A 25,605-nucleotide genomic window follows, 5' to 3' on the forward strand; every position below is an offset into this window, starting at 1 on the left:
GCTCTGACTGATCTTGTTTATAGCCGCCGTTCGTAGCTAGAAGAACGTCTCTGTATTAATTGACAATGGGTAAAGGTCAAGACTGGCTTTGAAGAATCCAAGAGGGAYCACTCGTGTTTGGCTTTCTAACTCTGTATGTGTGCTTATCGTTCTGTTGTGTGTGTGTGTCTGTCAGCTTCTCTGTAGTTCAGTGCCAAAGGGTTAATTCAACCCATCCATAAAGGACACAACACTTCCTGCTGTCTGATTTATTTGCGCTACTCGACAAGGTCAACAGCTTCCTCTTCCCCCATTTTCATTTGAAGTCCCTCTCTAAAGGCAGGTCACAGATCAGTGATACTCTATATCAGTAGGCAGTGGGAAAATACGAGGTAAGCGATGGTTTCTGTTCTCAGATCTGGCCGGGCCTCCATAGCTGGGAGGTGCCATGCCTGGCCCACCCCAGAAGGGAAGGCTCCAGTTGGGGGGTCAGGAAGAAGCCTCTATCCCCCCATCCACTGAGAAACTGCAGGAGCCCACCACCCAGATATACTTTTTCCCACAGTGCTGCTGGAAGTTAAGCACGAGCCTGCTACCTGCTTCCTGCTAATAGACAAAGCACTGGTTTCTTTCGATTAGGAAAATAATCCAGGTGACCTTTTTGTCAGCCAGGGATTTAGTTCRGTTTCTCTCGGTTGTAATCCAAAGAGAGGCACAGTTGGTTAGATAAATGTCACAGTGACGTCCGACGTCTCTCTTCTCACTTGAACCCCGGGGCAGAAAAATATCAAAGTCTTTAGTCAGCGGTTTGATTTCTTATTTACTTATTAAGTATTSCTTCCAGGAAGTGGGAATGCCTCGTGGTGTTATTGTGAAGTCTGACCTTCAATGGCTTTCAGCAGGGAAATAAAGTCCAATTTTAGATCCTGATGGCGGATAAACAACTAATAAAGCTCGATATTAGTTTTGTCACAGTAATTTATGGTGTTATTATCACGGGTCCATAGCACACCCAGTCGCCCCTGGTGTCTTGGGCGTTATAGTGTGTGTGTGTGTGTGTGTGTGTGTGTGTGTGCGCACCCTGGCCAGTAAGTTGTCTTTGTAGTTAAACTTTTGTTCTCCATAGTGCAGAGGGTTTTATACACTTTCTCCTCTCCAAAACTCACTGTAGTGGAGACTATTGGTCTCTCTGTAATTTCCAATGGGCTTCCCAGACTTTCAGCCTGCCAGATATCAAGCATGAGAACAACCTTGGGTCCAGGTTAAGTTACTATTTGACTCTTAACAGCGTGTGATTGGCAGTAATGGACATTGCCCTTCTATCCTCTGTTCTGTCCATATCATTTCCCATGGAACACTCGTGATGTCACAATAGGAGATGTCAGCCCTCCTCACTTTAATTTCCTCGTTGACCTGACCCCAATAGAGGCCTGGARTCTCGGGGGGTTGCAGTCGCGTGGGTGGCTTAAGGCTGTTATGCTAATGGCCCCAAGCAGCCACAGGCAGAGGATGTCATTATTCAGAATAATGTTCCCCAGAATGGAATGCTGCACCGATGATCCAAGGTTCCATTTGTCACACTTCTTCTCCCCGTAGTCGTCCGTCGATCGCATGTCATCRGTCTGGTTGGAATGCACCCTGCTATTGCTCTCTCGGTGAGCGGCCATTGAGATCGAAGGCCCCCCGCCCCGGTCCCCTATTTTGTCACCGCCAGGACAATGACACGGCGGTTATTCAGCGACACACCACTGCCCAAGAAGTATTTGCTGCTTCAAGTTCAACAAGGCACCACGTTTAAACATTTGATCAAGGAGGCCATTCTCCTATAGCTTGAGCCAGGGTATTTTCCCACATATCTGTTGCCTTTGAAAAGCTCAATGTCCAAGTCCATCTAATCCACCTATAGAGAGGGTTAYGTCCCTTCATTTTTCCCTTTCTACCCTTTATTTAATGAAACCTCATGAAGAATGATGAATTCCGTGAATCAGTTCTGCAGTTCCTTTTCCTTTTCCTTTAAATACTGCAGTATCACGTACATAAAAAAACAGTCATGGGTGCTCAATTTTTCCAGAAGAACTCATAAGCTAATTTCTATTCTGTTGGCTGAAACACTGCCATAGAAATCCATACATCCACATGCTGTAGCCTACTGTTTGCGTAGGAAGCCCCATACGAGAGAGCGAGAAGAGACATAAAGGGAATAGAGCATTTGCATTTGCCCTCCAGACATACCACTGCGCTGTTACAAGATAGTAATTTTACTACATTCTCCATTCTAGTTCCCAATATATATTCCAACACCCAGAACCATTCATCATATATTAGCCTTCTCGCTCCTCTCTCTGTCTCTCTATATATCGCTCTCTATATGGATAGATCTATATCTAGATATATTTATATATCTATAGAGAGAGAGATCTGTCAGTCTCTCTCACGGAGGTCTATCACTTAAAGACGAGAAGACAAAACACGGACAAGGCTCAGATATGAGTCTGAAATGAGTTTACTTCGGAGGACACCTGTTTTGTGGAAGCCCCATGTCTGGGTCGGGAGGGTTTTGATACGTTTTGTGAGGTAAGAGCCTAGCGCCGCTGGCTGTCTGTTAATGCTTTACCGAGCGGCAGAAGGGGAGCAACAGAGGTCACAGGCTCTTCAAAGGCTGGGGCGCCACCGCTCTCACGGTCCACGCATTCCAATGTACTGTGTTAAGGTTGGGCAGCGAGGGGGTTGTTCTCAAGAGGCCCCAACACACACACACACACACATCGTCTCGGTGTGCTGCTTGGTGTTGCTGTGGCAACAAAAACAAACGAGGAAAGATTTCCAGTGCACGGAGAAGGGACACACACACACACACGGAGCTCCAGACTATCTTAGTTATACTGCACCTGGCCACCTTTAACCCCTCCAACACTAGATTACATGGGGAGCAGGTGAGGCTGCAGTGAGGCCCCTCTCTCAAAGGCCTCAATTGTACCCTTTAAAAGTAGTTTGTGTCATACATGCAAGTCCTTGTCATAAAACATGTGTGTGTGTGTACATGGTTTACTATCTCTATTAAACTAACATCTGGATATCAAGGTGGCTTGCTTTTCTAAGCAGTTGCTATATGGCCTGCCTCGTATGAGTTTTCCGATTTTCCTTCAAATGGTTTTGGGATACTGGCACATTTTCTCTCCTCTCATTCTTGTCTCACCAATTRGACAAGTGCCTCTCCTCACCTCTCCCCTCCAAACGCCCGATTTCCCACCTGAATCCAGATGATTGGATAATGTCAGGTGTCGAGTGTCTTAATGGCCTTTAGAGCTGMTAAATCTGATTCCCAGTCAGTAACCTGTGAAGAGGCCCGTCCTGTGATCCTCCTCCATTGTCTCTGTGTGGTTATTTGAATCATCTTGACTGACATTAGTCACTGATTAGGGAGGTGGACTGTGGAACCGGGGKAAGAACTCAAGGTGTTGGAGACTCCCTAAAAAAACACGGCACTTCAATACATCTACGACTGGATTTTTTAAAATTTAACTAGGCAAGTCGGTTATGAAAAAATTCTTATTTACAATGACGGCCTACCCCGGCCAAACCCTAACCCGGACGACGCTGAGCCAATTGTGCGTCGCCCTATGGGACTCCCAATCACGGCCGGTTGTGATACAGCCTGGAATCAAACCAGGGTCTAGTCACGCCTCTAGCACTGAGATGCAGTGCCTTAGAACGCTGCGCCACTCGGGAGCCCCCTTGGAAGTGACTTTTCGTAGCAGTTTAGGAGAGTATTTTTGCTAACCCTAATCAAATCATAATCAAGCTTTATTTATATAGCACATTTCAGYCATGAATGCAACGCAACACGCTTCACAGGAAAAAACATTTGATAAATAACAATGAAAATAAAAACAAACATTTACTACACAACAAACATCACAGGATAAAAACAAAAGTATAACAAAACCCCTTTTCCTAACCTTAACCTAATTCTCTTAACCTGCTGCGTAAGTTCTGCTAACCTGCTATGAAAAAGTAACTTCCGGTRGTAGCTGAATCGAAGTGGTGTGTTTTTAGGGAATCTCCAAGGTGTTGATGAGAGGGAAATGGATTGTTTTTTTAATTACTCAACCTCGACTGACACGGGCTTCAAAGCACAAAGCTGGATTTCTAGAATGTGACAGCATGTTTGCTTCACCGGTAATGTGCTGACAGGTGTCTAAAGAGATGTTCTAACAAGATAATAAAACAACGTACCTCCCATGTTGCCAATGACGCTCTCAATAGGAAATATGGGCACTGCAACAGCCTTTTTATGAATCGGCCCCTATGGAGAACAAGTCTCAACATGTTCAGAGAATTGCAGGACTGCAGGCTAGTTGCTTTTACCTTGCAGGTGTTTGCAGACCTAATTCAAGAATCCCAGACTAGTTTCCCATTTGTCCAAATTGATCAACGTAAGCGAAAGGGCTTTTCATGTGTATTTATTTTCTACYCAAGGCATTATTTGAATAACAATAGCCAAGCTAGCTACCTGCCAGTGCAGGTTTTGTTTACCAGATAGCTGGATAGCCCTYTGAAAAGCTTCCCTCTTACCTTGGAGGTGACAAATACTATTAAGTATTTTCTTTTAACAATGTGTATTCASCTCAACCATTATTATTTATTAGTTTGTTCAGCTGTGACTTTGTTTTGGACCCAAACCAGCCGTTTCGAGTTGTTTATTTCCCCTCACCAGCAGTATAATTTGCATGCGATGGCCCTTTCCCAGTGGTGAAGCCATCACCTATGTTCTAGTTATGTTAACTAAGGCCCATCATTGTTTTTGCCCATATTGAAAAGGAATTAGCGTTCATTTCGTGTGTAAATCAGGTGCTGCACCTGAAGTGCATATTGTGTACCGCTGCCGACTAGAGAATAATGGATCTCTCTTTATCCCCGGGCTGAATGAAGTGTGGAATATAATATATGAATGTTATGCGTTTATTATGCATGGGCTGAAATATTAAGTACATTTTTTTGTTTATTCAATATCATATTCTCCCTCTAATATTTATATTAGTTTCTCACTTTTCGGGATGTAATTTGTGTCTGACTGCCCTAAGCAGAGCACTGATTATACAGAATATCCTATTCAAAGCAAGTTGTGATAAATACCTCCTGCCCAGTGATGGGGAAAGAACATTAGCGGTGCCACTGCTGSCATACCATGGGGTGTGTGTGGACTGCAACAAGTGAGGGGGTTGACTCGGTGGTATACAGCTATGACCGGAAAGTGACCTTTTCATAGCAGGTTAGGAGAATTTACACAGCAGGTTGGAATAATTAACATGGCAGGTTAGGGGAATTAGGTTAAGGTTAGTGAAAAACCTCTCTCAACCTCCTACGAAAAGTCACTTCCGGTCGTAGCTGTACTCCATCTAGTCACATCCGTGATTTCCCCTCCCTTTTCCTGCCTGGCTGCTGTGTATTCGCACCAATAATTGATGCGCTGCGRATACTGTTGATTGTTGGACTGCACCATTCGCCTCCTCACTGCCGGGGAAAATGTAATCCGAGCTCTACGCAGAAACTAGCGTTGTAAAGGCTCTGAAGAGGGCATGGCCCTCCCTTTTCTCCCCTAGCCACTCCTCCCCTTCTCCCGAGTTGCAACTTCCCCTTTTTTATCATCCCTCTCTCCTTCCTTGCTCATTATCCTCGCTCGTGTAGTCCTGTGGGGCAATCGGTAGTGAGAGCCTCCTAGCTACATCGTTCTGTATTTGAATCGTTACTGAGAAAAATCAATCGGTGTGGCACGGACGGAGCTATTCCACYCCGAGAAATCTACTACACCTACCGTCAAGCACGCACGCCCATTCGGTGACGTGCTCGAGCATGTCCACATCAGAGATTGTCACGGATCTACCCGCGAGCACCCTGCCCTGCTCCCCTTTGCGCTGCGATTCTACCACTCTGACATATTGGGGATTCAACGATTCGCAGTGAAGGAATAGGAAACCACAGCCGGATTACCAAACATGGGTTTCTACGGCACTTTAAAGATGATTTTCTATAAAGTGAGTAGGCTTTCTACGTCTATATGCAYCATCATGCCGCACAATATTGCTGTCATATCGTTGCGTGATTGACAATTTTCTGGCAGTTGCGAATTGAATTCCTGAAAATGACGCGCCGCTGTATACATCAGCAGATTGTATGGCCAGGCACTGCAGAGGATGAACGGGAACAGCAGGGGAATTATGCGGGGCTCATATCATAGCCGATTTGATTAATATTTTAGAATGACTGAGAGAATCATACTGAGTACAAAGGTCCTCGTTTTCAGTATGACATTCAGGGTACAGGGATGTCGGCAACAGAATAAATAAATATTGCTTATGAAATTCATTGGGTTTTATGTATAGGCCTATTGCATAATAATTACACGTGAGGTTTGCTGTCGTTTGAGCAATGAGCATTCATTCCTTTACCATGGATTATGCCCGTTGAAAACGCGGTGACCCAGCCTATCTGCCTATCTGKCCATCAATTAACTGCACTTGCGTGTCACACTGACCGCGTGAACAGTGTGTTCCTTTGCATCACGGCATATTAACCAATAGGCTACAATGTTGCATTATTTACCCGCAGAGTGCTTTAACATCAGAAGGAATGATTAGACTAGATACTTAGTTTTTTTGTGTGTTTATGGAGGATGCAAAACCAGACCTATTCAGAATATGGGAATTTTCTTCCTATTTTCGCATAGAATATAACCTCCATTTCCGGGTTATAGTGAGCAATATGTTTTTTTTTAAATCATTACTTTTAGGTTACCTTGTAGCTATTCTGTTTCCTATTCTAAACATGTCCCTTGGTCTGCCTATGTGTTATGCATCAGGCTATTACATATGCAGTTGTGGGCATCTTGTGTTGCCAAGTGACTCACTGCATAGTTACCTGTAGGCTATCTGATTTGTATCTGTTGAATTGCCTGTTGAAGAYGAGACTATATTCCTTACGCTGTAGACTTGCTTGAGACTTCAAGCACAAATTATGAGTCACTGTGTCAGACTGCTGTGTATAAGGCAAAACAACCTAAATGACAGATTTTTATTCATCATAGTATGTCATCCAGAAATGCACGCTTATTGTGGTGGAATGTTTCATAGACTTTGGTGATGAGGTTGAAAGACTGCAAGTCGTTTACTGCAACCAACATCACAGCGTCTCTTAAAAGCGATTACGGTTTCAAGTGCGGATAACATTGACGAATGCGGTTGCTGATCCGCTTAATATCTTGGCTGTGTGGAAAGCGAGCCCTATGAGAGGAAATCAACCGGTATGAACTGAGCACACCGGAAAATCTGAATAACGTCTCTTACCGGGCAGCGGAACATCCCACACCTCCCGTGTCAGTGTACACCATTGGTTACCGTTAAACAGTTTCGGCACGTCCTCCCGAAACTACGAAAGGGAACGTGCAGCTGTTGATGATRTATAGTAGATCATATTATGTAAACAAATTGGGTAATCACTTCAAATTCATTTGCACAAAATCCAAGGAGAAAAGTGCTGGCTAGTCAAATTGACTGGGCTGCTGGGGTTTGGATGCATTTCAGGTTTTTAATTAGTGGGATTAAAATGTGGACTGTTTGTGTTCAGCCAGGCAAGGCGTTTCCCACCTCTATTCAGATAGGATTTAAAATATGATAATGAGCCTTTCTGTTTATTTATTCCATTTCAAGAGGTATCAAGTAGGAGGCTATAATTTCATACCTAAATTATATTTTTCTGCCATTCACTGTGAGCTCCTGTTGTAGCAAATTCTTCTCAGTGAGTAGCCGACTCTTCCTCTCATTTCATATTCTCTCACATTCAATCGACTATTCTACAGAGTCGTATAATTTCATGCCTAGATGCTCTTTCTCTGCCATCCTCTTAGCTGCTGTTATAGGGAGCGTGTTCTACTCTGAAGCGAAGGTAGTGCTCAGTGTTGTAAGAATTGTCTGTTTTAATTGTCTGTTTTCACAGGCACAGAGGGGGAGACTGGCTGCTTTTTCAAAGACTAATAGAAAATCCAGTTTGACTTTAATTTCTCTGAAAGCAATAGGTCCCTTTGCTATCTGTTCCGTGCAAATGGATATTACTGGAATGGATGCCCCATCTCTTTCTAGTTATGTCCCAATTCTATTTGTTTCTCCAATGGAGATCTTGAAATGATTTCATGGCCGCTTGACATGGTAATTGAATAACTGTGGCGTGCACGGAGAACATTGTTCCAATTAGTTATTTTTTCATAAGGTCTACATTTCAATGAGTAATAACACATTACAGTTGGTTTATCTGTCTTTTCAGACCGACGGGGAGCTAATCTTTATTTTGTCTATGATAAACTGGTTACCAACATATTTAGTCAAAATAAATGTTTTGTCATACCCGTGGTATATGGTCTGATATACCACTGCTGTCAGCCAATCAGCCTTCATTCACCACCCAGTTTATAATAAGTGAATGATTTCCTCAGATCTTACGACGTACGCTTTCATTCTCTCGCTGCTTTTCAAAATGTCCTTATCTCTCTATCCAGCTCTCCTCCTCCTCCTTCTCACAGTTAGGGAGGTCAGAGGTGTGAGACAGAGTGACTGATTAGTAGCTGTCTACAAACAACATTCTCCGTCTCGTCTTGTGTTACCTTTTCCCACGGCTGAAACACAAGAGACCGGTTGTTGCACTCTAATGTGTTTTCAATGCCTGCACTTGGGAGATTCCCTCGTCAGCCACCACCCCATGTACCCCACACACACCCCTACTCTCCCTAGTACTTGAACTGCCATTGCAGTGAGGTCATTCCTTGGAGAACAAGGGATTGGGGTTGAGAATGAATCCCCTATCAAGCAGAGAATATCTTATAAAAACCCAACCGCTTGAGAGAGAGAGAGAGAGAGAATTTTAACTAGATGGAAAACATATTGATGATAAATCTTTCGTTCTTCACCAACATTTGGAATGTTATTCAAGAATGATTTTATTTTTATCTACCATTTCTCTTCTACAATCCCTTTTCATTGCCTTCTCTGCAGTGCATCCCATCAAAATCTCTTTTCAATGATTCTGATTCATTTGTCTTGATCTGACCCGACTTGTCTCGTCAATGCGCTGTGAACCATCCCAGTTCGGGGCCCCTAATCAAAACCCAGCCAGCTCTTCACAAGAAAGAGAAACCAGCGCTTCCCTCAGCTCAGTTAGACCACCACACACACACTCGGCGCCAAATGATCTGGTGGAAATTCAACTATAATCAATAGTCTTTGATATCAGTATCGTTGGTTGGTCCTCCAATCAACTAGGCTACATCCCCAGCTGTCAAATAATAGGGTGTTGGGTAGAAGTTAAACAATCGTTGATTATCAGTCAAACTTTATTCAGGTATAGGCAAAGTTGAAAAGTAGGCCTCCCCATACAGACCTCATTGCAGTTCTATAGCCACATTGCAGGCTAGTCTATATTATCTATTTTTCTGTGCCTCCAGAATTGGCAACAAATGAAATATTTTTGGCATTCTTAACTTGTCCTTGGCGTAGTTTCTGTCCGTCTCAGTGCATCTAGCTAGTGTTCCATGCATGTGTGAGTCCCGACGGTCAGAGTGCAGTGACATGAAGATATGAATAGTTAATAGGTATTCTTGGTCTGTTATTATAGTCCAGTGTTTGTGGTGGACATTGCGTCTATTTGGGTTAACGTCCCATATAAAATAGGCAAAATCTCTGTTTATGTCATGATGAACCAGTAACAGACACTACCAAAGTGGAGTAAAGCAAACACCACGTGAAAGAAAAGGCTTTGTCTTTCGAAAACCCCCCGTGCTCTTTCCTAACCGGGCGTTCAATTCACCAAGTGCATAAAAATCAATTTGAGACCTCACTGTACAAGTACATCCCCAAAAATAGTTTTATTCAAATGTCATTTTGGCCTCGGTGTGTGAGTGGATACTGAGGCCTTTTGTTTTCTCCTGTTTAGATGTTCAGTATCCAGGCTCTAYCTATGCACCCACTGAGGCAGGAGAGGTTGTGTGTGGTTTCCCTTGAACCACCCGTGTAMAAATCAAGCTATTCTAATCGAGTTATTCTTTCTAGCGAAGGGTGCAGTCATTGCCTGTCCTATAGCATATACCTGCTCCCAAATGATTGTTTCAGTGAGTGTGTGTGTTCGTGTCCCCTGCTCTTTTTTGGAATCCCCCACGCCTGTCAGAGGCTCTCAGTATGGAATGCAACCTATTGGAGTGAAGCTCCTCAGTGTAAAAAAAACCCTACCACACCTCAGCCCTGCCTTTTCATTGGCTTTGGCTCATGGGGATCCTAATAAAAAGAAATCATAATGTCTTTCAGTTAGAGCCAACCTCTACCACACCTCAGCCTGTTCTTTCTCTCAGCTAGAGCCAGCCTAGCCTGTGTTATGCAGCGCCATCATCTGCATTGAGAATGACTGAAACTTCAAAATTCTTTGTCTTTTTGTCTATAGGCTGAATAAGTAGGGAACCTTCGGCTTCTTGCTCATCATTTTACGTTTGCTCACGTGGAAATGGTTGGTACACGTGGAAATGGTTGGTTCACGTGGCAAGGCAAGAGAACTATATCTACATTTGTTTTATTCTTGTGAGGATCGGTGCCGTGTGCACAAAAAGAACTACAGTTGTGTTCAAATAATTTTCTGAAGTAAACAGTCGGTGCTTTCCTGCTGTGAGCCTCAAAAGCATTCAAGTCAGCGTTTGTTTGCAGTACCAGTTATTCAACAACAACATCGTTCTTTCCCCGTTCTCAAAGTGAGGCGCTGCTTCGTTCTCCTCAGGAGTACAGCTTGTAAATGTTAATGGCAGAGATGACTCATATCTTCTGTCTTTGAGGAGAAGTAATCTGGAGAGTGAGGTAGCAATTATCATTTACACTAGCCAGGTCTCATCTTTCACCAAATGCTAGGTTGCTGCAGGGAGGTTTTTTTAGTTTTGGGCCCTGTCATTATTTTCTTATAGAGGGGTGCAAGAACGAAGGAACGTGCGCACGCACACAAGGGTGTACGTCTGTGGTGTCTGTCTCGCTCTACTGCCTCCTAACATCTCTTCTCCTTTCTCTCCTTTCACCTCTCTTGTTTTGCAGATGAAGAGAAAGTTGGACCATGGCCCAGAGGTCCGATCTTTCCCTTCAGGAAAAAAGCCCTGCAAAGGCTCCGAGTATCCAAGGTAAAGAACCCCCCGTTCCCATCTCCCCTACCCTGTTATCCAGTATCCAAGGTAAAGAACCCCCCTTCCATCTCCCTACCCTGTTATCCAGTATATCCAAGGTAAAGAACCCCCGTTCCCATTCGCCCCCCTACCCTGTTATCCAGTTCAAGGTAAAGAACCCCCTCCCATCTCCCCTACCGCTGTTATCCAGTATCCAAGGTAAAGAACCCCCCGTTTCCCATCCCCCCTACCCTGTTATCCAGTTATCCCAAGGAAAGACCCCCGTTTCCCATCTCCCCTACCCTGTACCGACCAGTAAACCCCGCCCTCCCTATCCACAGTATCCAAGGTAAAGGAACCCCTGCCGTGCCCACTCTCCCCTACCTGTATCCAGTTCCAAGGTAAAGAATCCCCCGTTCCCACTCTCTCCCCTTACCCATTTTATCCAGCTATTCCAAGGTAAAGAACCCCCTCGTTCCATCTCCCTACCCTGTTATCCAGTATCCGAAGGTAAAGGAATCCCCCCGTTCCCATCTCCCCTACCCTGATATCCAGTATCCAAGGTAAAGAACCCCCGTTCCCATCTCCCCTACCCTGTTATCCTGTATCCGAGGTTAAGACACCCCCAGTTCCCATCTCCCCTACCCTGTTAATTCCAGTATCCAAGGTAAAGAACCCCCGTTCCACTCCCCTACGTTATCCAGTATCCAAGTAAGAACCCCGTTCCCATCTACCCCTACCCTGTTATCCAGTATCAAGGTAAAGAACCCCCGTTCCCATCTCCCCTACCCTGTTATCCAGTATCCAGGTAAAGAACCCCCCGTTTCCCATCTACCCTTTTTTTTAAACCCCCCCCCTTGTTACTCCAGTATCCAAGGTAAAGGAACCCCCGTTTCCCATCTCCCCTACCCTGTATCCAGTATCCAAGGTAAAGAACCCCCCGTTTCCCATTCCCCTACCCTGTTATCCAGTATCCAAGGTAAAGAACCCCCCCGTCCCATCTTTCCCTACCCTGTTATCCAGTATCCAAGGTAAAGAACCCCGCCTTCCACTCCCCTACCCTGTTATATCAGTATCCTAGGTAAGAACCCCCCGTCTCCCATCTCCCCTACCCTGTTATCCAGTATCCAAGGTAAAGAACCCCCCTGTTCCCATTCCCTTACCCTGTTATCCAGTATCCCAAGGTAAAGAACCCCCCGTTCCCATCTCCCCTACCCTGTTATCCAGTATCCAAGAGTAAAGAACCCCCGTTCCATCTCCCTACCTGTTATCCAGTATCCAAGGTAAGAACCCCCCGTTTCCCATCTCCCCACCCTGTTATCCGTATTCCAAGGTAAAGAACCCCCCGTTCCCATCTCCCCTGATCCTGCTTAATCCAGTATCCAAGGTAAAGAACCAACCCCTGTTCACTACGACAGTAACCAATAGATGTTGAGCCTTCCTACCCAGTAGACCAGCAATGCAAATGGTAAAGAAACCCTGACCCATTTGTGTTGTATCACAGACAGGATCCAGCAGGCAGCCCCAGTTGTCCCTGTAAGTCAGAATATGATGTGGTTATTCACACTAAGACATAATCCTCATWAGAAGTGCTCACCGCAGCGTGTTCTTTSCCCATTAAAGTGTACTTCATGCCTTCCTGAGGATCCTGACTAAGCACTGCTGCCTCACTCATTGGCASCACTGTGCTGCTTCTGCAGCCTTGTAATTGCCACACGTTGGTCTAGCTCTCAATCCCATTAAAAATAAACCCATTATGAAACAGACCTCACTCTCTTACCACATACTTCTGTCGCTAAGCAGAACGGCGTGAGGAACTGCTGAATGGTTGGTTTGGCATTTGGCTAGTACCGAATGAGCGCATGCCTAGTGGCTTCCCTTTGGGGGGGGGGGGGGTTGACATTGAACTTATTTCTTTGGAACTATGTGCACTTTGAAGTCTCAGGGCGAGAGGTGCGCATTGATAGAAATCCCCCTAAGATTCACATTCCAGAATTGCTCTGCACCTCAATAGCAGTTCTCTTTCCCCTAAATCAAGTCGATTTCAAATCTTTTTAGTTGAATAAAAACAAGTTAGTAACCCAAACCAAATTGAATCAAGCTTGTGTACAGATGCATTTAGTTGATTAATGATGATGGAAACATGTGAATAAACAGCTGGTTTCAGTTCCAGAGAAACACTCTGGAAGAGAGCAGGTTCATATTTATTCATGCACGGCGTACTGAAACATTTAGCAACGGAACATTTGATTGAACGTTTCTTAATTGACGTTCAGGTAGTACCTTCCCGTTTCGTGCCTAGTGAATGCGAACTTGGTTTCAGTTCAATTCCAGAGAAACTGTTACGTTGAGAAGAGAGCAGGGTGTATTCACTAGGAAGCAAACTAAATCAAACGGGTAGGAACCTACCTGAATTTGCCCAATAGATCACTCTGTTTGCGTTGCAAAATGGTTTGCTACGGTGTGCACTAATGAATACACCCCAGCTATAGAAACCCAGTTAATCTCCTCTTGGCAGAGACCCAGGGTTGTTTCTCTCATTAGTATCTGTTGTTTGCTTCTCCATCCAACTTTTGTACTCCTTCTCACTGCTATTGTAATTAGTGAGCGGAGCGGAAGATAACTGCAGAAGCTGATAGTGCTGCAGCACCTGCACTTTGCCCGCTTTTGAAACTATTCATAATGTCCTCCGTGTTCCTCGCTATCAATATAACCCTCGTGCTTCTCCTCAGAAGAACAGGAGAAATAGTTTTTCTTCAGTATAGTGTCTGGGTATCTTTTTCTCATGATTTTTTTTCCTTTTTTTTTTCACGTTCTTACTCTCTCCCTCCCCATCTCTCCATATTTCTCCCCACAGTGCTACAGGGCTGGTCCCCTACCCAGCCACCCCCACCACGTTTGGGCACATCAGGACAGCTAACGGTCAGGGGCAGCAGAGGCGGCGTATCACCTCCATCCCTTCTCCCACAGGTCTCCAGGAATGGCTCCGGACATTTCAGGTGAGATAGTTCCCACTTTCCACCTCCAATGTCTTCCTGTCACGTCCATCCTCCCCTTCCTAGTGGCCATTTCAGGTGAGTTAGTTCCCACCCCCTAGCTCTCAGTTCCTAATTGGCCTCTGCTCCCTGAGGAGTGATGGTTCTAACTAAGTAGCTAATTAAGTAGGTAATTCCTAGTTCCTCCAGAGTTCCTCCCAACTCCTTTGTTACATACGTCTTCCCCCCTCCCTTGGGTGTCTTCCTTCGGAGCCCTGGAGCGAGAGAGCTCATCAAAAAGCTGATGTTGCGCCCAATCAATGTTTCCTCAAGCCTTGAAGGTAATTGCTGCCTTGATGTTTTGGCCCTCACATTACCATATGCACTGTAGCATGGGATAGGAATTAGCCTACCTGTTTAGAATACAGGCTCCAATATTGTATTTGTCCAGCCAACGCCCGATGTGTACTATGTCAACAGTTGAACAGATGTGATCTTTGTTCAGGTAATCCTTTCAAAGCCATATAGTATTTTAGGCCAGTCAGCTTCGTATGACATATTAGCTTATGGTCGAGTTCTAAAGTCACAGCCAATAGTCAATAGAGAAATCCTTTTGTCTTTCAGGTACTTCCTGTAGTGCCCCAGGTCAGAAGGAGTTTATTATATAGGGAATAGGGTGCCATTTCAGGCACGGCCGTAATGTTCCTTCTCTGCTTTTTGATAGGGCAACAAATGCCTTGTTGTGTTGAGGCAACTCCATACTGATGACTAGTGCTCAGACATCTGAGATTTGTTTCCAGCATTTTGTTAATATCAAATTCATKGTCAGTAAGCACCCCTTTCATCCGAAATGGGAACAATCCTGGGTTTATTTGACTTGGCAACCAACTCGCTGTAATGCTGCTACCTTCTTCGCTAAAGTTTTTTACAGCAGGCTTTGTGCCTGTATTGACTTTGCCAGTCATAAAGGCCAAATCTTTGTGGAAATAAACAGGAAAGAAATTAGAGCTTTAGCTCTGTCTTCAAAGCATTCTCTGAAGGTAATGGCTGCATAACCGCAACAAAATGTCAAGAAATATTTTATTCGAAAAATGGCAATTAGCTAATAACATTCCTGTCGGCAACATCTTTCTGCTAATATTGCGGTGATTAACTTTCTTCACGTCGCTGTTTGGTGAATAAACCAGTTTACTGGTATTGTGAAATGTAATCCATCCTGTACCGATTTACAGCCACAGAAGCAATACTGCAGCATAGAGATGTCAGGCCAAGATCATTAACAATTGGATGCCTGTAAGTCTTACTTCAGAATGTGAAGATTCCGCAGCTGTTTAGAACAATGTTGCGTTCAAGGTCGGTCTTTTCCGCTCTGTTTACTTCTGCAACAACTACCTCTAAGATCAGTAACCTGTCTCTCCGGGACATGGCACGGCATCAAACAATTCAGTCAGACATCCGTTGTCAAATATTGTAACATTGCATTTATCGCTTAATCGTTCCCAAAAACCACTAATCCTGTGAAATAGCTTGTCCATGTGAGAACTCGCCCTCTGTGTGTGGGTTTATGACAGAGCGTGAGAGCGGGAGAGAGAGACTATTGACGTAGTTCACCTGCTATGGCCCCATTTTTGCCTTTCGTCTGACAGCTTGTATTAGACGCAGCTAAACCCACAACGTGCGTTCTGTACATTCCTCTCTTTCCTGTCCTGGCATGCTCAGACCCTTTGTGCTTCCTATGGAGTGAGAGAGAAATTCAATGAATCCTCTTTACGAGGTTTGAAATAAACATGGTGTTATGTCGTCTGGTTGAAAACCAGGGTTGACTGACCCATGCTTTGTAAGCAGTGCCTTCATTCGGTGCATTACCCGCAAAGCATAAGCAAGCTTTGTAGCTAGCGGTGTTTCTACCCAGAAAGCTAATTCCCAGAGGCATAACCAATGGGTGTTAAGTCGCCTGCCAGCCAGCGCTGAGTAACCACTCAGTAATCCAACCCTTTGCCCGGGTTCGAGGAGTACTGCTTTGAACCCAACTCCCTGATTACCTTCCTAACTACCAGCACAGCCAGCTCCTCCGGTGGCGTCAGTCTAACTGCCAAATTACAGATGCTTTACATGCCCAATGCTTTCCATCCTCCATGCCTCCCTCCNAATATTGTAACATTGCATTTATCGCTTAATCGTTCCCAAAAACCACTAATCCTGTGAAATAGCTTGTCCATGTGAGAACTCGCCCTCTGTGTGTGGGTTTATGACAGAGCGTGAGAGCGGGAGAGAGAGACTATTGACGTAGTTCACCTGCTATGGCCCCATTTTTGCCTTTCGTCTGACAGCTTGTATTAGACGCAGCTAAACCCACAACGTGCGTTCTGTACATTCCTCTCTTTCCTGTCCTGGCATGCTCAGACCCTTTGTGCTTCCTATGGAGTGAGAGAGAAATTCAATGAATCCTCTTTACGAGGTTTGAAATAAACATGGTGTTATGTCGTCTGGTTGAAAACCAGGGTTGACTGACCCATGCTTTGTAAGCAGTGCCTTCATTCGGTGCATTACCCGCAAAGCATAAGCAAGCTTTGTAGCTAGCGGTGTTTCTACCCAGAAAGCTAATTCCCAGAGGCATAACCAATGGGTGTTAAGTCGCCTGCCAGCCAGCGCTGAGTAACCACTCAGTAATCCAACCCTTTGCCCGGGTTCGAGGAGTACTGCTTTGAACCCAACTCCCTGATTACCTTCCTAACTACCAGCACAGCCAGCTCCTCCGGTGGCGTCAGTCTAACTGCCAAATTACAGATGCTTTACATGCCCAATGCTTTCCATCCTCCATGCCTCCCTCCATCCTTCTCTCTTATAATCACTGTGTTACATTTGAGCACTCTCCCAAAGGAAAACGACGTTGGCCCCAGCACCTAGACACTTGGTCTAGTTACAACTACAGCCCTTGCTAGCTAAGCTCAACAGTTTGGCTTTGAGCTTCAGGCTGTGAGCGYTGCTGAATATTCAGCTAGGAGAAATCCCCCACGGAGCATAGCTAGGTAATAACAGTGCTGATGAAGGCCAGGCGCTTGATGTGGAAATGGCCTTTTAATGTGCCTGTTGCCAGTGTAGTTAGCGGCGAGGTGCCTTGGGCTAACTGGCTTCTGTTGAGGGAATGTATTATTCACTTGCGTACACATGACCAAATGTATGTGGACACCTGCTCGTCGAACATCTCATTCCAAAATCATGGGCATTAATGTGGAGTTGGTCCCCCCTTTGCTGCTATAATGGCCTCCACCCATCTGGGAAGGCTTTCCACTAGATGTCGGAACATTGCTGCGGGACTTGTTTCCATTTAGCCACAACAGCATTCGTGAGGTCGGGCACTGATGTGAGCGATTAGGCTTGGCTCGCAGTCGGCATTCCAATTCATCCCAAAGGTGTTCGATGGGGTTGAGGTCAGGGCTCTGTGCAGGCCAGTCAAATTCTTCCACATCGATCTCGACAAACCATTTCTCTATGGCCCACTTTGTCATGCTGAAACAGGAAAGGGCCTTCCCTCAAACTGCCACAAAGTTGGAAGCACAGAATGGTCTAGAATGTCATTGTATGCTGTAGTGTTAAGATATCCCTTCACTGGAACTAAGGGGCCTACCCCGAACCATGAAAAACAGCCCCAGACCATTATTCCTCCTCCACCAAACTTTACAGTTGGCACTATGCATTGGGGCAGGTGGTGCTCTCCTGGCATCTTCCAAACCCAGATTTGTCTGTCGGACTGCCAGATAGTGAAGTGTGATTCATCACTCCAGAAAACGCGCTTCCACTGCTCCAGAGTCCAATGGCAGCAAGCTTTACACCACTCCAGCCGACGCTTGGCATTGAGCATTGTGATCTTAGGCTCGTGTGCAGCTGCCCGGCCATGGAAACCCATTTCATGAAGCTCCCGACAAACAGTTCTTGGGCTGACGTTACTTCCAGAGGCAGTTTGGAACTAGGTAGTGAGTGTTGCAACCAAGGACAGACTATTTTTACACACTACGTGCTTCATCACTCGGCGGTCCCGTTCTGTGAGCTTGTGTGGCCTACCACTTTGCGGCTAAGCCGTTGTTGCTCCTAGATGTTTCCAATTCACAATAACAGAACTTACAGTTGACTGAGGCAGTTCTGGCAGGGCAGAAATRTGACGAACTGACTTGTTGGGAAGGTGACATCCTATGACAATGTGCCACGTTAAAAGTCACAGCTCTTCAGTCAAGCCATTCTAATGCCAGTGTTTCRCTATGGAGATTGCATGGCTGTGTTCTCGATTTTATACACCTGTCAGCAACGGGTGTGGCTGAAATAGCCGAATCCACTCATTTGAAGGGGTGTCCATATACTTTTGTATATATAGTGTATGCATTGGCACACAAATATACACACTTCTACACCTATGCAAATTGGCTTCAAACACTTTTACATTCCACCACACTTCCAGCAAGCACCCTTGTATGCCAATACAACGCAACACACACTAAAAACAACTACTTTTACAATCAATGCCATCAACACAAACCAACACCAAGTCCTCTCCACACTTCTCGCCTACCTGGTCCTGTGTACTATGTCCACCAGCTGTAGCTGTACATCGACACATCCCATAACTCGAACCCCTACTCCCTCGCGTCCTCCTTGTGTGTTTCAAGCTGGAGGCCAGACGGAAGCCCGATGGGCCTGAGATAGTTAATCGATAAGCGTGAGCCCAACGCATGTCAAACACATGATGCAAGGCATTGAAGCCGCAGTTCCAACCACTTCCATCTCTCCTGCTGCCCAAAGAGGACAACCCCTATAGCTTTTTCTAAAACCCCTTTCCTCCTCCCATCGTCTCTTTAGAAACCCCTCCTCCGTGCGCTTCGTCTAAATGCCGCCCTTCGTCCTCCACTCGCCTCTTCTACCCTTCCCCTTCCCTCTCTTCAATGCCCTTCCTGCCTCCCGTCTAAGTTCTAATCACCTGGTCCTCCTCCCTCTGTCTGTTGCGTTATGAGCCCCTTCTCCTCCCCTCTACCACAGTTATCTCTCTCTCGAAACCCCTGTTTTAGCCTCCCTCCCCTTACTTAGATATCTTACGGCGTAGAACCCACCCTCTCCTTGTCAGACATCACACACCTCATCCGAGCGCCGCCCCGGGGCGGCTGGGACGTAACTCTACAAGGCTTCGACTCGAGAGATGAGTCTCTGTCATAGCCATTGCCCCCTTCTGTTTCACCCAACATGTCCATCCCGTGTTCTCCGACTCCCTCTTTCGTGTTCAGACTCCCCTCTGCGCAGTCTCCCTTCTGTCTCTTTTCTATCCCTCCTGCGGGCCTCTCTTCATCTATGTTCGTAGCCCTGGTCGCTACCTGGCGCCCTTGCACTACTTTTCTACCCCGCTAGTAACCTTCACTAGATCCCTGGCCTCTGATATCCATAACCCTTCATCCTCCTCGCCTCTGCGTCTTGTCTATGGAATCCACATTTCCTGCTCCTCCCTTCTTGTCGACCGCGTCTTCCTCCGTAGTCTCACGTGAGCGATGCTCTCTATTAGCTCATGCCGCTTCCTAATCCAGTCCCCTATTTCGCAGATAAACAGAAGAACAACGAAAAATGCATGGTAAACATGTGCCGCGCGCTACTCATAATTGCTACTTCTGCTTCAGATGCCGGATAGGCACCATCTAACAAGACTGCACTCCGTATGGCTTGACGCCCTTTCTTTCTCCTCGCCGTCTCGTTCTTTGTAGGGGGTCGTACCACCAGCCTTCGTCAGACCCACGGCGTCGTTCTACCTCTCGTAAATGACGAAGGTTCGTTAGTGGAACCGGAGCCTCTTTTAATACTGGCCTGCCCCAAGCTAGGTGCACTCTCCCATCCATCCATCCCTGGTCCCCAAAGAGGGCTGAGAACTAAAGCTCCCTGACCTGTCTTCTATCTCCACTTAACTCATCTGGAAATAGCCGAATGGCACCTTTCGTGGTGTTCATCCCTTCGTCTCAAAACTAGCCAGAACTAATAACACCAGGCCAATGGTCTCTGTCAGGACCTATGCTCTCAGATCTCCTTTCCTCAGAGAGTCCCTTAACGAGATGGCTCTTCAGCTGCACCGCCTCACTGTACAGCTGCAGTTTGTGAGCGGAGCGCACCGTGGAGTGAGAGAGGAGAAATAGCAGTGGTAATCGTCCTGTCAATCGGGAAGCGAGAGGGAGCCGCCGAGCATAAGGAGAATGTGTATAGTCTTTTATATGCGTCTCACACATATGAGCCTTCTCCCTCAGTTGCTCCTGCCAAGGCCCCTTCAACTAGGTATTTAGCAGGGTTGCCAGAGGCAGCCTGTCCTGCCTCACCGTCACTGTTGACCTTGTTTAGCAGAAGGTGTGCTAGAAGCAGCATCCCTGTCTTGCTCCCTCTCACTGTCTTGTTAGCAGAGGTGGTGCAATGACGCAGCAGTTACGTTCTTGCTCCCTCTCCACTGTTACCTGTGGTTACAGAGTTGTCGCCTCAGGCACCGTCTCCCTTCCCTCTCCACTGTGTACCTTGGTTTAGCAGAGGTTGCTGACCTCAGCAGCCTGTCTTGCGCCCCTCTCACTGTTCACCGTTTAGCCAGAGGTTGGCTGCCTCAGCAGCCTTCTTGCTCGGCACCACTCTCACTTTACCTTGTTTAAGCAGAGGTTCGTGGCTCAGCAGCCTGTCTGCTCCGCTCTCACTGTTACTGTTCTTCCCATTTAGCGTTTCTAGCTGCTTCCCATTTTTTTCTCCCTCTCTCTTTTGCTCTCTCTTCCTCTTCGTCTTCATTGTCTTTTCTCCTTTTTTCTTCTCCCCTCTTTCCTCTCTTCTTTCTGCTCGCTCTCCTCTCTCTTTCTCTTCCTCTCTCTCTCTTCTCCTTCCTCTCTTCCCCTCTCTTCTCTTCCTCTCACTCCTCTCTTCTCCTTTTCTCTCTCTTCTCTCTCCTCTCTTCCTCCTCTCTTTCTCTCTCCTCTTTTTTTTCGCTCCTCCTCTCTTTTCTCTCTCCTCTCTTTTTCGCTCTCCCTCTTTTCCTCCCTCTTTTTCCTCTCCTCTCTTTCTCTCTCCTCTCTTTTCGTGCCTCTCCTCTCTTTCCTCCTCTCTTTTCTCCTCTTTCTCTCTCCTCTCTTTTCTCCCCTTTTCTTCTCTCCTTTTGCCTCTCTCTTTTCTACTCCATATATACTACCTACTCTCTTTCCATTGCTCTGTCGCTCTCTCCTCCTCCTTTCTCCTCGCCTCTCTTTTCTCCTCCTCTCTTTCTTTCTCTCCTTGCTTCTCTCCCTCTTTTCTTCTTTTCTCTCTCCTATCTTTTTCCTCCTTGGTTCTCCTTTTTCTCTCTCCTCTCTTTTTCGCTGCCTCTCTTTTTGTTCTCCTCTCTTTTCTCGCTCCTCTCTTTTTTCGCTCCTCTCTTTTTGTCCTCCTCTCTTTTTCTCTCTACTCTTTTCTCTTGCTCCTTTCTCTCTCGCTCTTTTTCTCCCGCTCTCGTTTCTCTCTCGCCGTTTTTTTCTCTTCTCTCGCTCTTCTCTGTTTTCTCTCTGTCTCTCAGGCTGGAGTGTGAAAGGGTGTGGTAGGCACTAGGCAGAGTAAAGAAGCTCCAACAGAACAAACCCTAGGGGCAGTTCAGTGGTATCCATATATGGATGAGACAGAGACATGTAGTAAGATGAAGACACCCTGTTATGTAACCAACTCAATACACAATCAGTGGTTCTGCTGTGCTGCATCGATGAAACACTTTCAAACGCTCTCAATTGCTCTGGATCGTCAATAATGGCTTGGGGATGAGGTATGTTTGAGTTGTAGAGCACTGGTATTGAATTATAGAGCACTGGTATTTTAGGAGGTGTGGTGTTGGTCAACTAGACCCAGACCACCCACTCTACCACGGCAACGCCCTTACGCTGTAAAATAACCTTCTCTCCTCCTTTCTCTCTCTCRTTCCCTCCATCCTTCCTCTCTTCCGTCAGTTGGCCCTGTACGTGCTGTCGTTCCTTGAGCCCAAGGACCTGCTGCAGGCCGCTCAGACCTGTCGTTACTGGCGGATCCTGGCTGAGGACAACCTCCTCTGGAGGGAGAAGTGCCGGGAGGAGGGTCAGTCTAGACGCACTTAGCCAATAGGAATCACTGAACCGGTATACGGGCATGACGGGCACAAGTACTGGCCGAAAGGAACATGCTGCAGTAGTTTCAGACCATGATTGACACCAACAACGACCAATATGATCAATCTTGAACAATGGTCAGACTAGATTGACAATGGCCTGAGCAAATGGTAGATATTCTGCTTTCTGACGCAGTCTCGGACTGACACTGCTCCTCTCCTCTCATCTCTTCACAAGCAGGCATTGATGAGCCTCTAGCCTTCAAGAAGAGGAAAATCACCAAGCCGGGCTTCACCCACAGCCCCTGGAAGTGTGCGTACATCAGGCAGCATAGGATAGACACCAACTGGAGGAGAGGAGACCTCCGATCACCCAAGGTAGACATTTTGTCTTTGCTTCCCCTTATTCTCAACATTTTATATAATTAAACAATAAGGCACCTTGGGGGTTTGTGGTATACGGCCAATATACCACGACTAAGGGCTGTTCTTAGGCACAACACAACGCGGAGTGCCTGGATACAGCCCTTAGCCGTTGTATATTGGCCATATACCACAAACCCCCAAGGTGCCTTATTGCTACTATAAACTGATTACCAATGTAAAAATACATGTTTTGTCATACCAGTGGTATGCAGTCTGATATACCACAGCTGTCAGCCAATCAACATTTAGGGCTCAAACCACCCAGTTTATAATATAGATCATTTTGTTTGCGTTCATCATTAGCCCACAGTATTTAATTCTCCTTCAGTTCTCAACTATGGAGTTGGTGGTTTTGTATAAAACTTAGAATCTAAAGCCTTTCTTCGTTCCTTATTAGACGGTTTCATTATATCTGAACACTCCCTTGAGACTCGTATGGATTTTATATAAAGCGGCTTTGAATTAGATCAGGCGTCCAAGTCGATAAGGCTCTTATGCTGGGTTTTATTGGAAGCCGGTGGGTCAGTTCTCAACCTCGCCTAAAGAAGATTTTGGTAATTGCAGTTCTTATAGATAGTTTTTTTTATGGTAGTTATTCTCTAGAGCTCGACATGACCTCAATTCTACTTCTACATCAAACTGCTGTTTCTTGAGTGTTTCGGCCTCTCCTGTTTTCAGAGTTTAAATTGAGCTTGACTAGCAAGGGAGAGTAATATGCRTCGTATGGCTAATTTAGCTAATTTCAAAAAGCCCTCAGTTCCTTTTGTGACTAGAAGGAATGGCTGGCGTAACCATGGTTACCGCGCTTGCTCTTCACTCCCCTGCGTCCGTCTGTAACGCGCTCTGTTATTCGCCGAYTCGGCAGTTCTGTGACCCCCGTGTCCGTCAGCTGAGTTTACACACACATACACTCGCAAGTCTTTTTTGAACGGGGGGTSTCTGTACACCTGCAAAGCGCCGTCGTGACATTTACCTCAAGTCTTTGATGTCTGGAGAAATACAGCCTTGTCATTGTTCCTGTTTGGTTCTTGACATTTTATCTTATTCTCCCTCGTTCCGTCCTCTCCTTCTCCGCTGTATCCATCTCTCTTCCTGTTCTCTCCATCCCTCCCTCCCTCCCTCCCTGTCATCCATCTCTCTCCTTCCCTCCCTCTTCTCCTCTCCATCCCTTCGTTCTCTCCAGGTGCTTAAGGGTCATGATGACCATGTCATCACCTGCCTCCAGTTCTGTGGTAACCGCATCGTCAGCGGCTCTGATGACAACTCGCTCAAGGTCTGGTCGGCTGTCACAGGAAAGGTAAGACTGTCACTCATCCCTCGCTCTCCAACCCCCANTCATTGTTCCTGTTTGGTTCTTGACATTTTATCTTATTCTCCCTCGTTCCGTCCTCTCCTTCTCCGCTGTATCCATCTCTCTTCCTGTTCTCTCCATCCCTCCCTCCCTGTCATCCATCTCTCTCCTTCCCTCCCTCTTCTCCTCTCCATCCCTTCGTTCTCTCCAGGTGCTTAAGGGTCATGATGACCATGTCATCACCTGCCTCCAGTTCTGTGGTAACCGCATCGTCAGCGGCTCTGATGACAACTCGCTCAAGGTCTGGTCGGCTGTCACAGGAAAGGTAAGACTGTCACTCATCCCTCGCTCTCCAACCCCCACATTGAAACTGGTCCAAACCTTTTTGACTACAGAATGTAGAAAATCGCCATTGTCTCAGTTGTAGACTGGTATGGTACTGGTATGTAGATTGGTATGGTTTGGTTCCGGAGATTATGAATAGGAGTTTAAAAAGTGATAAAGTGTCTCTTTAAGTCTCATTGGTTGTTCCATCCCACTGCATCTCAGTGTTATGTGGAATGCATACGCATAGTAATGAGTTCCTATTCTGAAGGAACTCATTACAGCTCGTGTATTTCTCATTACCGTCTCATTGATCTGTAATGAAGCATGTTAGCAGGAAGTCAGTCCACATGCTATGGCAGCTCTTTAAATGACTTAGTGTGTCTTCACTCAATACCTCAGATTCACGATCAAGGGTTTTGTATTGATTTTTGCATTTTTAAGGTTTACTCAAATGCATAGGCTACAGTATACTGGAGATTTTACACAAATGATACCGCTTGACGCTKCAGAATCTCCCTGAGACCCTGACCAGATTGCAATTGATTAGTGACATCATTCAACATTGGCACATAACACCACCTGTCCTGCAATACTGCAGCGTATTGTCTGGAATCCATTTTGTTCTCTCTTCCTCCTCCTGCATTTAGMTTTTGTCCCAAATGTCACCCTATTCTCTATGTAGTGCACTACTTTTGACCAGACACCTATGGGCCCTGGTCAAAAGTAGTGCACTACATAGGGGACTGGGTACCATTGGAGATTGAGCCTTAGCCATTGTGCCGAGAGCCAGTGAAAGATCTGTGTCGTCAGACAGGCGAGYGAGGGGCTGTTGSTATTCATGACTGGGACTGATGCGGTGACACGGGCCTTGTGTTGCTGGTTTATAGGGTCTACTAAAATGGTGGCGTGGTGTGGGCCTCGCTGAGAGAGGGAGAGCAAGAGGTAGGGAGGCTCAGGGAGTATTGTAAATCACCTCTTCCCTGGTCTTCGCCGACTCCATTTTCACTGGAGCTCTTAATGAAATGTCTCCTTTAGGACGAAGCTCTCTGGCTTTTTAAAGTGCAAGGAGAACGACTAAGGGACGGAACAAAAAGTTTTAGACGTGGTTCTATCCTTGCATGGAAAATTACAAATACACTCTGAATGCGTCAGTGGTGCCCAGGTGCATGAAACACTGAAACACTGAAAGCGTAATGCCTCATCACAGAAAAGCTTCCTCCCTTTTGATTGCATTGGGCACTCAGCCAAGCAGTGATTATACAGTCTGTCGGTCTCTCTCAGCGTTGTGCTGATGTGAACAGATCAGTACCAAGGGCATCTGATAGTGAAGCCATGC

The 25,605-nt window shown here is 46.0% G+C and overlaps 1 protein-coding gene across 1 annotated transcript in view; it reads left to right on the forward strand.

Moving 5' to 3' along the window:
- The first annotated feature begins 5,638 nt into the window (after nt 1-5,638).
- LOC112071953 (F-box/WD repeat-containing protein 7-like) overlaps nt 5,639-25,605 on the forward strand; it is a 39,291-nt gene continuing 19,324 nt past the window's right edge. Inside the window, exons 1-10 of the mRNA XM_024139367.2 lie at nt 5,639-6,014; nt 11,091-11,173; nt 14,013-14,154; nt 19,401-19,651; nt 20,195-20,273; nt 20,613-20,730; nt 21,671-21,691; nt 22,033-22,215; nt 22,467-22,603; nt 23,835-23,948. Coding sequence (XP_023995135.1) covers nt 5,976-6,014; nt 11,091-11,173; nt 14,013-14,154; nt 19,401-19,651; nt 20,195-20,273; nt 20,613-20,730; nt 21,671-21,691; nt 22,033-22,215; nt 22,467-22,603; nt 23,835-23,948 — 1,167 coding nt within the window. The 5' untranslated portion in view covers nt 5,639-5,975. The remainder of the gene's footprint in view (nt 6,015-11,090; nt 11,174-14,012; nt 14,155-19,400; nt 19,652-20,194; nt 20,274-20,612; nt 20,731-21,670; nt 21,692-22,032; nt 22,216-22,466; nt 22,604-23,834; nt 23,949-25,605) is intronic.

Source organism: Salvelinus sp. IW2-2015, unplaced genomic scaffold (genome assembly GCF_002910315.2).
Source record: "Salvelinus sp. IW2-2015 unplaced genomic scaffold, ASM291031v2 Un_scaffold1780, whole genome shotgun sequence".
NCBI classification, from domain to species: Eukaryota; Metazoa; Chordata; class Actinopteri; order Salmoniformes; family Salmonidae; genus Salvelinus; species Salvelinus sp. IW2-2015.